The sequence below is a fragment of the Oncorhynchus mykiss genome, chromosome 14 (genome assembly GCF_057628025.1).
Source record: "Oncorhynchus mykiss isolate SJ-2025 chromosome 14, ASM5762802v1, whole genome shotgun sequence".
NCBI lineage: Eukaryota > Metazoa > Chordata > Actinopteri > Salmoniformes > Salmonidae > Oncorhynchus > Oncorhynchus mykiss.
This window is the reverse complement of record NC_143035.1, coordinates 11,210,175-11,225,848: the sequence shown is the minus strand read 5'-3', so window position 1 is coordinate 11,225,848 and position 15,674 is coordinate 11,210,175. Positions and strand designations below refer to the sequence as shown.

The window sequence follows — 15,674 nt, the reverse complement described above, 5'->3', positions numbered from 1 at the left end:
TCTTGGACAAGGCAACTTTTACCAATATATTCGCCTGTATTTACCCCCCAGAAATGAAACGCAAATTAGCTGCTAATGTGGCCATCATAAAGAACTACAAATGCCATGATCTGAATGAGACTGCCGAATCGAGGCAAAGGTAAGAATCTCTGGATTAACTAATGTTATCTACATTAGGAATTCATAAATTGGCTACATTTCCTGAAATGGACAAATCTGAAAACTGTCTTGTGCAAGTCTTAAATTGACAAAATACCTGTTAGCTAAGATGTCAGCTAGAGATGACGTGCAGGAGCTTGCAGGGATTTGTCTTGCATGATGATGCTAATTAGCATTTTCAAATCAGAGTAAATATAACCTTTATATACTGATAAAAGTCACCTTGTCCGACAGAGATTTACACAGTTATCAACACGTCATGCTAAGGTAAGTCTACACGAAACACAGCCCTTATTTGTGTTTCTAAAATTCCCTATGGGGAAAATTAATGTTGGAAAACTGATTGGAACCATTTCCCTGTTAGACCACAAGGTTTTATGGGTATTATGACAACTCCACTGTGGGGCTCTATAGAGTATGACCCTATAGTTGTTCATTACTATGTATTGTACCAATATTATTCATGTGTGCGTCACAGTGCTTTAGTGCTGAATCACATTTATGACATCAATGACACTGGGCACTTTGAGAGAGGAGGGTCTTACTCGTTGACGATCTCAATGCCCAAAGAGCGAGCCGAGCCGATGATGCTCTTGACGACAGTCTCTATAGAAGCGTTCTGCATCTTGAAGGCCTCGTCTTGGGCCTTGACCTGAGCAATCTCATACACCGCCCTTACAGACACCTTCCCTGCGATCTCATGGCCTAGAGATGGAGAAAGAGATGGAGTCCAGAATGGGAATAAGATGAAGAAACTGAGGGGAAACGATAGACAAGAAACCAAGGGGAGCAGAGGGTGGAAGAAAGAAAAGTTGGGGAGCAAAGGAGAGCCGAGTGCGGGAGGAAACGAAGGAGCGATCGGAGGGAGGGAGTAGCCGGTGCAGACGGGGAAATCCATAATTCTCTTTCTTCAGCCCACCACCTCTCCCACTACCTTCCTGCCTGTAATTGCCTGGCTTAAAGTTCCCCGTTGATCATAAATATATCATCAATCAAAGACATTCAATCTCAGCCCTAACGCCCTGTGGGAGACGTCGTCTGTCTGTCCGTCCCTCCGGTACAGGGCTAGTCTGGCCTCAGACAGACAGATATTTACAGCGATGGAGTAAACGGAAGAACAGAGTGGCACCAGTCAACAAGGTCCAAACCTTACCTGTTTTGCTGGCTCCTTTCTGGATGCCAGCCGCCTGCTTGAGGAAGTAGGACACTGTGGGTTGGCCAATCGTCAGGTCATACGTCCTGTCAGGCTGCAGGGAGGGGGAGAGATGGTGAGGGACAGAGTTTTAGATGCCTTTTGATCCATCAATCAAGGTGTGATCAAAAGAGGAATGGACGCTTTATGAAGTGGAAAGTTGCTCTCCCAACCTCGGTTCTGCATTACCTTGTCAATGGAATGATCGATCATTAGCGACTTCACATTGAAATGACACCATTTGTCCCCATCTATGAAATAGCCATTAGTTGGGACGGCCCAATGATCCTGGCATGGATCCGGTAGACATTCAAGAATTACTCTTGATTTAGGGATGGTGACTTTGTAAAATAAGATTTGCTACTTCTTTCTTTTTGTTGAACAGGATGAGTTAGACGGGGAAAGAGAAATGAACACAAGACAGATCAAGGCTGCAAAGGTTCCAAACGCACTGTGGCATGCTAGGGAGAGACACATCCACTACACTAGCTAAACCAGGTCTGTCTGGGAGATCGCATTAGAGGGTGAAGCTCATCAATACATGTGTATGTACAGTGCCTTGCGAAAGTATTCGGCCCCCTTGAACTTTGCGACCTTTTGCCACATTTCAGGCTTCAAACATAAAGATATAAAACTGTATTTTTTTGTGAAGAATCAACAACAAGTGGGACACAATCATGCGGTGGAACGACATTTATTGGATATTTAAAACTTTTTTAACAAATCAAAAACTGAAAAATTGGGCGTGCAAAATTATTCAGCCCCTTTACTTTCAGTGCAGCAAACTCTCTCCAGAAGTTCAGTGAGGATCTCTGAATGATCCAATGTTGACCTAAATGACTAATGATGATAAATACAATCCACCTGTGTGTAATCAAGTCTCTGTATAAATGCACCTGCACTGTGATAGTCTCAGAGGTCCGTTAAAAGCGCAGAGAGCATCATGAAGAACAAGGAACACACCAGGCAGGTCCGTGATACTGTTGTGAAGAAGTTTAAAGCCGGATTTGGATACAAAAAGATTTCCCAAGCTTTAAACATCCCAAGGAGCACTGTGCAAGCAATAATATTGAAATGGAAGGAGTATCAGACCACTGCAAATCTACCAAGACCTGGCCATCCCTCTAAACTTTCAGCTCATACAAGGAGAAGACTGATCAGAGATGCAGCCAAGAGGCCCATGATCACTCTGGATGAACTGCAGAGATCTACAGCTGAGGTGGGAGACTCTGTCCATAGGACAACAACCAGTCGTATATTGCACAAATCTGGCCTTTATGGAAGAGTGGCAAGAAAGATATCCATAAAAAGTGTCGTTTAAAGTTTGCCACAAGCCACCTGGGAGACACACCAAACATGTGGAAGAAGCTGCTCTGGTCAGATGAAACCAAAATTGAACTTTTTGGCAACAATGCAAAACGTTATGTTTGGCGTAAAAGCAACACAGCTGAACACACCATCCCACTGTCAAACATGGTGGTGGCAGCATCATGGTTTGGGCCTGCTTTTCTTCAGCAGGGACAGGGAAGATGGTTAAAATTGATGGGAAGATGGATGGAGCCAAATACAGGACCATTCTGGAAGAAAACCTGATGGAGTCTGCAAAAGACCTGAGACTGGGACGGAGATTTGTCTTCCAACAAGACAATGATCCAAAACATAAAGCAAAATCTATAGTGGAATGGTTCAAAAATAAACATATCCAGGTGTTAGAATGGCCAAGTCAAAGTCCAGACCTGAATCCAATCGAGAATCTGTGGAAAGAACTGAAAACTGCTGTTCACAAATGCTCTCCATCCAACCTCACTGAGCTCGAGCTGTTTTGCAAGGAGGAATGGGAAAAAATGTAAGTCTCTCGATGTGCAAAACTGATAGAGACATACCCCAAGCGACTTACAGCTGTAATCGCAGCAAAAGGTGGCGCTACAAAGTATTAACTTAAGGGGGCTGAATAATTTTGCACGCCCAATTTTTCAGTTTTTGATTTGTTAAAAAAAGTTTGAAATATCCAATAAATGTCGTTCCACTTCATGATTGTGTCCCACTTGTTGTTTATTCTTCACAAAAAAATACAGTTTTATATCTTTATGTTTGAAGCCTGAAATGTGGCAAAAGGTCGCAAAGTTCAAGGGGGCCGAATACTTTCGCAAGGCACTGTATATATATATATATATAAATTATCAAAGGAAATCAAATTTATCAACCCATGAAGGTCTGGATTTGGAGTCACACTCAAAATTAAAGTGGAAAACCACACTACAGGCGAATCCAACTTTGATGTAATGTCCTTAAAACAAGTCAAAATGAGGCTCAGTAGTGTGTGTGGCCTCCACGTGCCTGTATGACCTCCCTACAACACCTGGGCATGCTCCGGATGAGGTGGCGGATGGTCTCCTGAGGGATCTCCTCCCAGACCTGGACTAAAGCATCCGCCAACTCCTGGACAGTCTGTGGTGCAACGTGGCGTTGGTGGGTAGAGCAATACATGATGTCCCAGATGTGCTCAATTGGATTCAGGTCTGGGGAACGGGCGGGCCAGTCCATAGCATCAATGCCTTCCTCTTGTAGGAACTGCTGACACACTCCAGCCACATGAGGTCTAGCATTGTCTTGCATTAGGAGGAACCCAGGGCCAACCGCACCAGCATATGTTCTCACAAGGGGACTGAGGATCTCATCTCGGTACCTAATGGCAGTCAGGCTACCTCTGGCGGGCACATGGAGGGCTGTGCGGCCCCGCAAAGAAATGCCACCCCACACCATGACTGACCCACCGCCAAACCGGTCATGCTGGAGGATGTTGCAGGCAGCAGAACGTTCTCCACGGCGTCTCCAGACTGTCACGTCTGTCACATGTGCTCAGTGTGAACCTGCTTTCATCTGTGAAGAGCACAGGGCGCTAGTGGCGAATTTGCCAATCTTGGTGTTCTCTGGCAAATGCCAAACATCCTGCACGGTGTTGGGCTGTAAGCACAACCCCCACCTGTGGACGTTGGGCCCTCATACCACCCTCATGGAGTCTGTTTCTGACCGTTTGAGCAGACATATGCATATTTGTGGCCTGCTGGAGGTCATTTTGCAGGGCTCTGGCAGTGCTCCTGCTCCTCCTTGCACAAAGGCGGAGGTAGCGGTCCTGCTGCTGGGTTGTTGCCCTCCTACAGCCTCCTCCACGTCTGCTGATGTACTGGCCTGTCTCCTGGTAGCGCCTCCATGCTCTGGACACTACGCTGACAGACACAGCAAACCTTCTTGCCACAGCTCGCATTGATGTGCCATCCTGGATGAGCTGCACTACCTGAGCCACTTGTGTGGGTTGTAGACTCAGTCTCATGCTACCACTAGAGTGAAAGCACCGCCAGCATTCAAAAGTGACCAAAACATCAGCCAGGAAGCATAGGAACTGAGAAGTGGTCTGTGGTCACCACCTGCCGAACCACTCCTTTATTGGGGGTGTCTTGCTAGTTGCCTATAATTTCCACCTGTTCTCTATTCCATTTGCACAACAGCATGTGAAATGTATTGTCAGTGTTGCTTCCTAAGTGGACAGTGTGATTTCACAGAAGTTTGATTTCACAGAAGTGTGATTAACTTGGAGTTACATTGTGTTGTTTAAGTGTTCCCTTTATTTTTTGAGCAGTATATGTATATATATATATATATATATTACATACATACACACACATGACCAAAAGTCTGTGGACACCTGCTTGTCAAACATCTCATTCCAAAATCATGGGCATTAATATGGAGTTGGTCCCCCCCTTTGCTGCTATAACAGCCTCCACTCTTCTGGAAGGCTTTCCACTAGATGTTAGAACATGGCTGCTGGGACTTAGCTCCATTCAGACACAAGACCATTAGTGAGGTCAGGACTGATGTTGGGCTATTAGGCCAGGCTCGCAGTCGGTGTTCCAATTCATCCCGAAGGTGTTCGATGGGGTTGAAGTCAGGGCTCTGTGCAGGCCAGTCAAGTTCTTCCACACCGATCTCGACAAACCACTTCTGTATGGACCTCGCTTTGTGCACGGGTTCATTGTCATGCTGATACAGGAAAGGGCCTTCCCCAAACTGTTGCCACAAAGTTATATGCTCTGCTGTAGCGTTAAGATTTCCCTTCACTGGAACTAAGGCCTAGCCTGAACCATGAAAAACAGCCCCAGACCATTATTCCTCCTCCACCGAACTTTACAGTTGGCACTATGCATCGTGGAGCAGGTAGCGTTCTCCTGGCAACTGCCAAACCCAGATTTGTCGGTCGGACCGCCAGATGGTGAAGCATGATTCATTACTCCAGAGAACACGTTTCCACTGCTCCAATGTCACTTGGCATTGCGCATGGTGATTTTAGGCTTGTGTGCTGCTCGCCATGGAAACCCATTTCATGAAGCTTCCCGACAAACAGTTATTGTGCTGACGTTGCTTCCTGAGGCAGTTTGGAACTCGGTAGTGAGTGTTGCAACCGAGGACAGACGGCCCCGCTCTGTGAGCTTGTGTGGCTACCACGTCGCGTCTGAGCCGTTGTTGCTATTAGATGTTTTCACAATAACAGCACTTACAGCTGACCAGGGCAGCTCTACCAGGGCAGAAATTTGACTGACTGACTAGTTGGAAAGGTGGCATCCTATGACGGTGCCACATTGAAAGTCATGTTTGTCTATGGCGATTGCATGGCTGTGTGCTTGATTTCATACACCTGTCAACAACGGGTGTGGCTGAAATAGCCAAATCCATTATATTGAAGGCATGTCCACATGCTTATGTATATATAGTGTAATATATGAAGCCAAACAAAGTGCATGAATGATAATTACTCTGTGGAGATTGACATGGCAAGGGAAATTCTACTGTTCACAAAAGGACATTTGTGTATTGAGGAGATGCTGGTAGTGACCAGCAGATGGAGCCCATGAGTAGCAAAAATGATTCTATCCTTTTATATGCTCTAAATTCTGTGCGACTTTTACATCCCCCTGGATACTGCTTAATGAATGCAAATGGAAAAGCATTCTTCAGTGTAACAGTATGAATAATGGAGGTTCTTGGGTAATGTATGCAGCCAGTGAAATCAGGCAGGATCTCTGAAAGGGCACGCTGTAGGGGGCAGGGGCGGGTACACTGAGTAGGTTGCAGGCCCTAAGTCTGGTATAAAAAACAACAACTTTAAAATAAAACACACCTTAACGTGGATCTTGATGGGCAGAGGGATTCCTTCCTTGAGCTCTTTGGTCTTGTCGTTGAAGTCCTTGCAGAACTGGCCGATGGGGATGCCCTTCTGATGGAGACAGCAGGAGAGAATACAGTGAAGACAGACCGAGACGGGCAAACATTTTTTTAAATGGATGAGGTGTCTGGAGCCGCAAACATCCATCAGAGTGTCACTTACGGTAGATGCAGCGAGCTGCTGGAATACCAATGACTAGCCTGGGTCTGTCAATCAATCACAGGGCTTCTCAGAGCGGGCTGAGTGTATGAGCACGCATGGCTGCCCCGGGGAGTGAGAGCATCTGCAAGTGTGGTTGAGTCATTGTTTCTGTAGTTTTTGTGGGGGTGGTTGTTTTTGTGTTGGTTGTGTACTCAACTGTGTGTGTGTGTATGTCAGGGTATGACAGAATGCATGTGCTTGGCCGGTGCCTGGGAGACCATGTGATAAATGAGCCTCCTGTTTCCAGTGCCTGCCAGGCAAACAGAGAAAGCGAAATGGATGGGTGACATTAAGTCGACGAGCACCCCCACTCCCTCTCCTAGCCTAGCTCCACACTCTCCTAGCCTAGCTCCACACTCTCCTAGCCTAGCTCCACACTCTCCTAGCCTAGCTCCACACTCTCCTAGCCTAGCTCCACACTCTCCTAGCCTAGCTCCACACTCTCCTAGCCTAGCTCCACACTCTCCTAGCCTAGTTCCACACTCTCCTAGCCTAGTTCCACACTCTCCTAGCCTAGCTCCACACTCTCCTAGCCTAAGCTCCACACTCTCCTAGCCTAAGCTCCACACTCTCCTAGCCTAGCTCCACACTCTCCTAGCCTAGCTCCACACTCTCCAAGCCTAACTCCACACTCTCCTAGCCTACCTCCACACTCAAACACAGCACAATAAGCCATTCCTCAGAGTTGCATTGGGAGGCAATGAATATAAAGCAATCTAATTACCGCTGCTGAAATGTAAACTGACCACCCGCCATCCTTATCCTAGGGCAACACACAAGCTCTGATTGAAATGTTCATTTCAGAGTATGCGAGGAACGAGAAAAACAGAGTTTTACAGTTGAATGGAGCTTATGTGCTGCCGTGATGGACCGTGTTGAACACTGCCTGCAGATCTTAAATGTCTCGAATGAAAAGCCATTCATCCCAACAGACATTATTCAATGACAGGAGGAGTATGACCTTTATTTGGGACTAAAGGAGCAGAAAAAAACTATTTTTAGCTTCACTCCATAAAAAATAAAAAATGACATTCAAAAACTCCTGTGTGAATTGATCTGTCAATCCATCCAATCAATATTACTGCCTCTATGCATCTTATCTCAGCCTTTAAAAAACCCAACCTGAATGAAGTCACAACTTTCTCACGGCTGATATTGTTTCAGAGCAGATGAGGCCCATTTGAATTATATCTCTCATGAAATGAAACCATAAAGTCGCTGGAGCCTCTCCCTCTGATTTGATTAGGAGGAATCCCATGCCAACCTCACTGCCATCTATTGCCCCCCCTATAAAAAACAGAGCTAAACAAACAAATGGGGAGGAAGGAAGGATGGAGAGAGAATGTCTAATTAAATATGGATTACTATAAAAGGTTGGGATGTTGGGGAGCAAGTCGAAGCAAGGCGCTGCCTCACACAGATCCGGGCTCCCCTTTCTTCTGTTCTCCCCCAGCAGATAATGATCCATCAGAGACTCTACGGCCAAGGAACAATGACATGAAAATCCACACAGACTAGCAGGGAGTAGAGGAGATGGGTCTAATGTGGTTATAAAGTGCTTAAGCACAGACAGAGGGACATGCACCGAGTCAGACAGACAGATAAGCATTTCTGCTTAACATCGACACAGAGGATGACATGAAAGGGTCCACAGACCGGCAGAGATGCTGTCCCATGGTGTTAGCAACATACTAAAGGGGAGAGAGAGAGAGAGAGCGAGAGATACAGAGAGACAGAAAACCTGAGTCTTTGCCTTCACTATGGTGAATCACTAAAACAATACAGAAATACAGCAGGGGAAAAGAAAGAACAGCACGTCAGAAATCAGCTCGATGTAATTGAAGAATCCATAGACTCTAACCACTTCTGGGAAAATTAGAAAATACAGAACAAACAACAAAAGAGTTATCTATCCAAAACGGAGATGTATGGATAAACCACTTCTCCAATCTTTTTGGCCCTATAACAAAGAGCAAAAACATATGACTAAATACGAATCTTAGAATCAAGTATAAAATACTAACAAATTCCAATTGGCTATACTTAAACATCATCCTTAGCTCTGGCATCTTCCCCAATATTTGGAACCAAGGACTGGTCACCCCAATCCACAAAAGTGGAGATAAATTTGACCCCAATAACAACCGTGGGATGTGTCAACAGCAACCTCGGGAAAATCCTCTGCGTCATCATTAACAGACTGGTACATTTCCTCAGTGAAAACAATGTACTGAGCAAATGTCAAATTGTATTTTTACCAAATTGCTATACGACAGACCATGTATTCATCCTGCACACCCTAATTGACAAACAATCAAACCAAAACAAAGGCAAAGTCTTCTCATGCTTTGTTGATTTCAAAAAAAGCCTTTGACTCAATTTGGCATGAGGGTCTGCTATACAAATTGATGGAAAGTGGTGTTGGGGAAAACATACGACATAAAATCCATGTACATAAACAAGTGTGAGCTTAAAATTGGCAAAAAACACATTTCTTTCCACAGGTCCGTGGGGTGAGACAGATGCAGCTTAAGCCCCACCCACTTCAACATATCTATCAACGAATTGGCGAGGGCACTAGAACAGTCCGCAGCACCCGGCCTCACCCTACTAGAATCTGAAGTCAACTATCAACTGCTTGATCTGGTGCTTCTGTCCCCAACCAAGGAGGGCCTAAAGCAGCACCTTGATCTTCTGCACAGATTCTGCCAGACCTGGGCACTGACAGTAAATCTCAGCAAGACAAAAATAATGTTGTCCCAAAAAAGGTCCAGTTGCCAGGACCAAAAAAAGTCAACAAAAAAAGAAACATCCTCTCACTGTCAACTACATTTATTTTCATGTGTAAAAATGTGTATGAACATAACAAGATTCAACAACTGAGACATAAACTGAACAAGTTCCACAGACATGTGACTTACAGAAATTGAATAATGTGTCCCTGAACAAAGGGGGGGGGGGGGGTCAACTGCATTTATTTTCAGCAAACTTAACATGTGTAAATATTTGTATGAACATAAAAAGATTCAACAACAGACAAACTGAACAAGTTCCACAGACATGTGACTACAGGAATGGAATAATCAAAGGTAAGTCAGTATCTGTTGTGACCACCAGCTGCATTAAGTACTGCAGTGCATCTCCTCCTCATGGACTGCACCAGATTTGCCAGTTCTTGCTGTGAGATGTTACCCTACTCTTCCACCAAGGCACCTGCAAGTTCCCAGACATTTCTGGGTGAATGGCCCTAGCCCTCACCCTCCGATCCAACAGGTCCCAGACATGACATCTGGGCTTTTGCTGGCCATGGCAGAACACTGACATTCCTGTCTTGCAGGAAATCACGCACAGAACAAGCAGTATGGCTAGTGGCATTGCCATGCAGAAGAGTCATGTCAGGATGAGCCTGCAGGAAGGGTACCACATGAGGGAGGAGGATGTCATCCCTGTAACACACAGCGTTGAGATTGCCTGCAATGACAACAAACTCAGCCCGATGATGCTGTGACACACCACCCCAGACCATGATGGACTCTCCACCACCAAATCGATCCCGCTCCAGAGTACAGGCCTCGGTGTAAAGCTCATTTCTTAAGACGATACACACAAATTCGACCATCACCCCTGGTGAGACAAAACCGTGACTCGTCAGTGAAGAGCACCTTTTGCCAGTCCTGTCTGGTCCAGAGACGGTGGGTTTGTGCCCATAGGCGACATTGTTGCTGGTGATGTAAGGCAGGTCCTCACCAGACAACGGGCCTATATGCCCTTAGTCCAGCCTCTCTCAGCCTATTGCGGACAGTCTGAGCACAGATGGAGGGATTGTGTGTTCCTGGTGTAACTCAGGCAGTTGTTACCATCCTGTACCTGTCCCGCAGGTGTGATGTTCGGATGTACCGATCCTGTACAGGTGTTGTTACACGTGGTCTTGCAAGTACGATCAGCTGTTTGTCTGTCTTGCTGTAGTGCTGTCTTAGGTGTCTCACAGTACAGACATTGCAATTTATTGCCCTGGCCACATCTGTAGTCCTCATGCCTCCTTGCAGCATGCCCAAGGCACATTCACACAGATGAGCAGGGACCCTGGGCATCTTTCTTTTGGTGTTTTTCCAGTCAGCAGAAAGGCCTCTTTAGTGTCCTAAGTTTTCATAACTGTGATCTTAATTGCCTACCTTCTAAGATGTTAGTGTCTTAACGACCGTTCCACAGGTGCATGTTCATTAATTGTTTATGGTTCATTGAACAAGCATGGGAAACAGTGTTTAAACCCTTTACAATGAAGATCTATTTGGATTTTTACAAATTTTCTGTGAAAGACAGGGTCATAAACATTTCTTTTTTTGCTGCGTTTACAAATTCCATATAGACACCATTGCCCTAGAGCACACAAAAAACCACACATACCTTGGCCTAAACATCAGCCCCACAGGTAACTTCCACAAAGCTGTGAACGCTCTGAGAGACAAGGCAAGAAGGGCATTCTATGCTATCAAAAGGAACATAAAATTCAACATCCCAATTAGGATCTGGCTAAAATACTTGAATCAGTTATAGAACTCATATTGTTGTGCCCTTTATTGTTGAGAGGTCTGGGGTCAGCTCACCAACCAAGAATTCACAAAATGGGTTAAAACACCAAATTGAGACTCTGCATGCAGAATTCCGCAAAAATGTCTGTGTACAATGTAAAACACCAAATAATGCATGCAGAGCAGATTTAGGCCGATACCCGCTAATTATCAAAATCAAGAAAAGAGACGTTAAATTCTACAACCACCGAAAAGTAAGCGATTCCCAAATCGTCTCTTACAAAGCCATCACCTACAGAGATGAACCTGGAGAAGAGTTCCCTAAGCAAGCTGGCTCTGGTGCTCTGTTCACAAACACACCCCACAGAGCCCCAAGGACAGCAGCACAATTACACCCAACCAAATCATGAGAAAACAAGAAGATAATTACTTGACACACTGAAAAAAAACAAATGAAACAAACTAGAATGCTATTTGGCCCTAAACAGAGAGTACACTGCGGCAGAATAACTGACCACTGTGACTAACCCAAACCGAAGGAAAGCTTTGACTATGTACCAACTCAGTGAGCATAGCCTTGCTATTGAGAAAGGTTGTTGTAGGCAGACCTGGCTCTCAAGAGAAGACAGGCTATGTGCACAATGCCCACAAAATGAGGTGGAACCTGAGCTGCACTTCCTAACCTTCTGCCAAATGTATGACCATTTTAGAGACATATTTCACTCAGATTATACAGATCCACAAATAATTAAAAAACAAACCCAATTTTGATTAAATCCCATATCTACTGGGTGAAATACCACAGTGTGCCATCACAGCTGCAATATTTGTGACCTGTTGCCACAAGAAAAGGGCAACCAGGGAAGAACAAACACCATGGTAAATAGAGTCCATATGTTTATTTGCCCTATGGTACTTGTAACAATCTGCAAATAGACATAATGACATTATGTCTATTCTTTTGGAACGTCTGGGGGTGTAATGTTTACTGTTCATTTTTATTGTTTATTTCACTTTTGTTTATTAACTACTTCACTTGCTTTGACATTGTTAACATATGTTTCCCATGCAAATAAAGCCCTTAAATTGAATTGCCAAGCGATAGATACAGTTGTCGGAAGTGTCATGATGTTGGCCTGGGAGTAGGTTTATGAGTCATAAATACCTCTTTCACCCTTTTTCCTCTCTCTACCCTACTGATGTTACATTTGCAAAACCCTTGGTTAACATAGAGATTCTGGGAACATCAGTAGGTGGGGGGAAATGAACTATATTCTGGTAATCCGACCAATGGAACATATGCGGTGGTACTTAATGAATATGATGTCAGTTCTGTTGTCATCTGAGACATTCTCATCAATGATAAGATGACATAAACTCTACAGTGGAAAGTCTACACATCAGAGTTATCGGATTCACAAGGAATTGTTGTTCAATTTAAATGTTTGAATATGAAATTATTCGTGATGGGATGAAATGTGATTTTAGCTTCTAAAATGTGAGATTTGGGTTTTCATAAGATTGAGCTGAGCCCTATCAGTGGCCCGCCCCTGTGAAGGGACATGGGCTATAAAACTTTTCAAATAGGCTCTCTTCTCCCTTCCTATAAAAGCCTTTGACGACAATATAACATCCTGTTCCGAGAACGACGGTCCTATGTCAGAATGGTTCAGATAATAACTACAGAACGAAGCCAACATCAGCATGAGCTTTGGTTGCGAATGGTATGAACTTTGAACTCTTATTCACTACAGAAGTGATACCTCCTAGCCGTTGAGTTAGCAAGGAAGGAACAGACAGAGTATCCCGTCTACCACACAACGACCTTACTACAACGTATTCAATTTACCAGCAGAGACATTCTTCAAAGGACTTGGTTGGGCAACACGGCCTTCCATCTACCACCAACCTACCGAAGCGCAGCTCAGAGTAAATATTTATTGCATTTTCCTTTTCCAAATGATACTGTATTTATGATGGCACAGCTTCGCCCTTTGTTCCTCAGTCTTCCCGCTCTTTCACTCAAACCCAGCCCCTTTTCTTTTGTGTAACCAGCGGTCATATCTGTTCCGCCCGCTAGGGACGTTTTCCTTTATGACGTAATTTGTAATCAAGTTATGATTTAAATATGTGTATGTGTAATTTTGTGTGATTAGTTAGGTATTTAGTAAATAAATAATTAAACCCAATTTTGTATTGCTGATTCAACTTGTTAGCCAGGGTTCGTGCAGATACAACTTTCAGATGAGACTGAATTAAGATGATGATTAATATTGACTGCTATTCACGTAAAATATTACTAGGTCTTTAAGAGTTTATTCGGAAGATAACAGCTCTATAAATATTATTTCGTGGTGCCCGACTCTAGTTAATTACATGTACATTATTAGCTCAATCAGGTAATATTAATTACAGAGAAATTATTTTATAGAAAAGCATGTCATATCACTTAATCCGGCACAGCCAAAGACACGACAGAAGTTTACATGAACCTTAGCCAAATACATTTAAACTCAGGTTCACAACTCCTGACATTTAATCCTAGTAAAAATTCCATCTCAGGTCAGTTAGGATCACCACTTTATTTTAAGAATGTGAAATGTCAGAATAAGAGAGAGAATGGTTTATTTCAGCTTTTATTTCTTTCATCACATTCCCTGTGGGTCAGAAGTTTACATATACTCAATTAGTATTTGGCAGCATGGCCTTTAAATTGTTTCACTTGGGTCAAACATTTCTGGTAGCCTTCCACAAGCGTCCCACAATAAGTTGGGTGAATTTTGACCCATTCCTCCTGACAGAGCTGGTGTAACTGAGTATGCCTCCCCCTTTTTGCCCCAAATATAACAATGGTCATTATGGCCAAAAAGTTATATTTTTGTTTCATCAGACCAGAGGACATTTCTCCAAAAAGTACGATCTCTGTCCCCGTGTGCAGTTGCAAATCGTAGTCTGGCTTTTTTATGGCAGTTTTGGAGCAGTGGCTTCTTCCTTGCTGAACAGCCTTTCAGGTTATGTCGATATAGGACTCGTTTTACTGTGGATATAGATACTTTTGTAACCGTTTCTCCAGCATGTTGTTCTGGGTTTGATTTACACTTTTCGCACCAAAGTACGTTCATCTCTATGAGACAGAACGCGTCTCCTTCCTGAGCGGTATGACGACTGCGTGGTCCCCATGGTGTTTATACTTGCGTACTATTGTTTGTACAGATGAACGTGGTACATTCAGGTGTTTGGAAATTGTGGAGGTCTACAATTCTTTTTCTGAGGTCTTGGCTGATTTCTTTAGATTTTTCCCTGATGTCAAGCAGAGGCCCCGAGTTTGAAGGTAGGCCTTGAAATACATCCACAGGTACAACTCAAATTATGTCGAATAGCCTATCAGAAGCTTCTAAAGCCATGACATCATTTTATGGAATTTTCCAAGCTGTTTAAATGCACAGTCAACTTAGTGTATGTAAACTTCTGATCCACTAGAATTGTGATACAGTGAATTATAAGTGAAATAATCTGCCTGTAAACAATTGTTGGAAAAATGACTTATGTCATGTACAAAGTAGATGTCCTAACCAACTTACCAAAACTATAGTTTGTTAACAATACATTTGTGGATAGGTTGAAAAACTAGTTTTAATGACTCCAACCTAAATGCATGTAAACTTGCGACTTCAACGGTATATATAGAAAGAGAGAGGGAGCATGTGAGCAGAGTTAAGCAGTTGGAAACAACGCTCATGGAGAGGTGCTTGCGCGGCGCTCCATGTGCTTTACTACGCTCCACTAAAAACCACTCTACACACACACAAGAAAAAAACTGAAAAAAAAAAAAAAACTGGCCCTCCAAATTCGCTCCAATCATTAAAAATCACAATTTAACCAACACCCATCTATTTTTGTGACTACCTTGACCTACCAATTGGTATTTAAGTATCGAAACCAAACCATATGGATTTGAATGTAAAGTATTTGAATTAACATGAGAAGGCTACATGTCATATTAAACAGCATGTAAACACTCCATATAGGTCAGGAGCCAGACAGGGAGCCTAGAAGGAATGAAAATGAATTATTTAGGCTGTATTATTTCAAGGCTATAGTCTACCAAGAAATACACTGAATGATTTGGTTTGGCTATTTGTTTCAAGTGTATGTGGCGGTTCTAGCTTGTAAGGCGTGCTGGGTGAACCCCCGTCCTTAGTGTCCCCGCCCGCCCGCACCAGGGGGCGCCTCGTGCCGACCCCGGCGACTGTCAGAGTCGCCCGTACCTAAATCTGCTACTGAATTTTGTACTAGTCTATTAATACATCTCTGTCAAAATTCGTCATCTCTCCCATGTCTTATTCGATTAGTATTTTTGAAAGCGTAAGGA

At 43.8% G+C, this 15,674-nt stretch overlaps 1 protein-coding gene across 1 annotated transcript in view; it reads right to left on the bottom strand.

Moving 5' to 3' along the window:
• The window catches only part of mrpl11 (mitochondrial ribosomal protein L11), a 61,800-nt gene that overhangs the window by 576 nt on the left and 45,550 nt on the right, over positions 1–15,674 (bottom strand). Inside the window, exons 3-5 of the mRNA XM_021561147.3 lie at positions 6,528–6,623; positions 1,313–1,406; positions 705–864 (exon numbers count right to left, since the gene is read on the bottom strand). Of these exons, the coding sequence (XP_021416822.1) occupies positions 705–864; positions 1,313–1,406; positions 6,528–6,623 (350 nt within the window). The remainder of the gene's footprint in view (positions 1–704; positions 865–1,312; positions 1,407–6,527; positions 6,624–15,674) is intronic.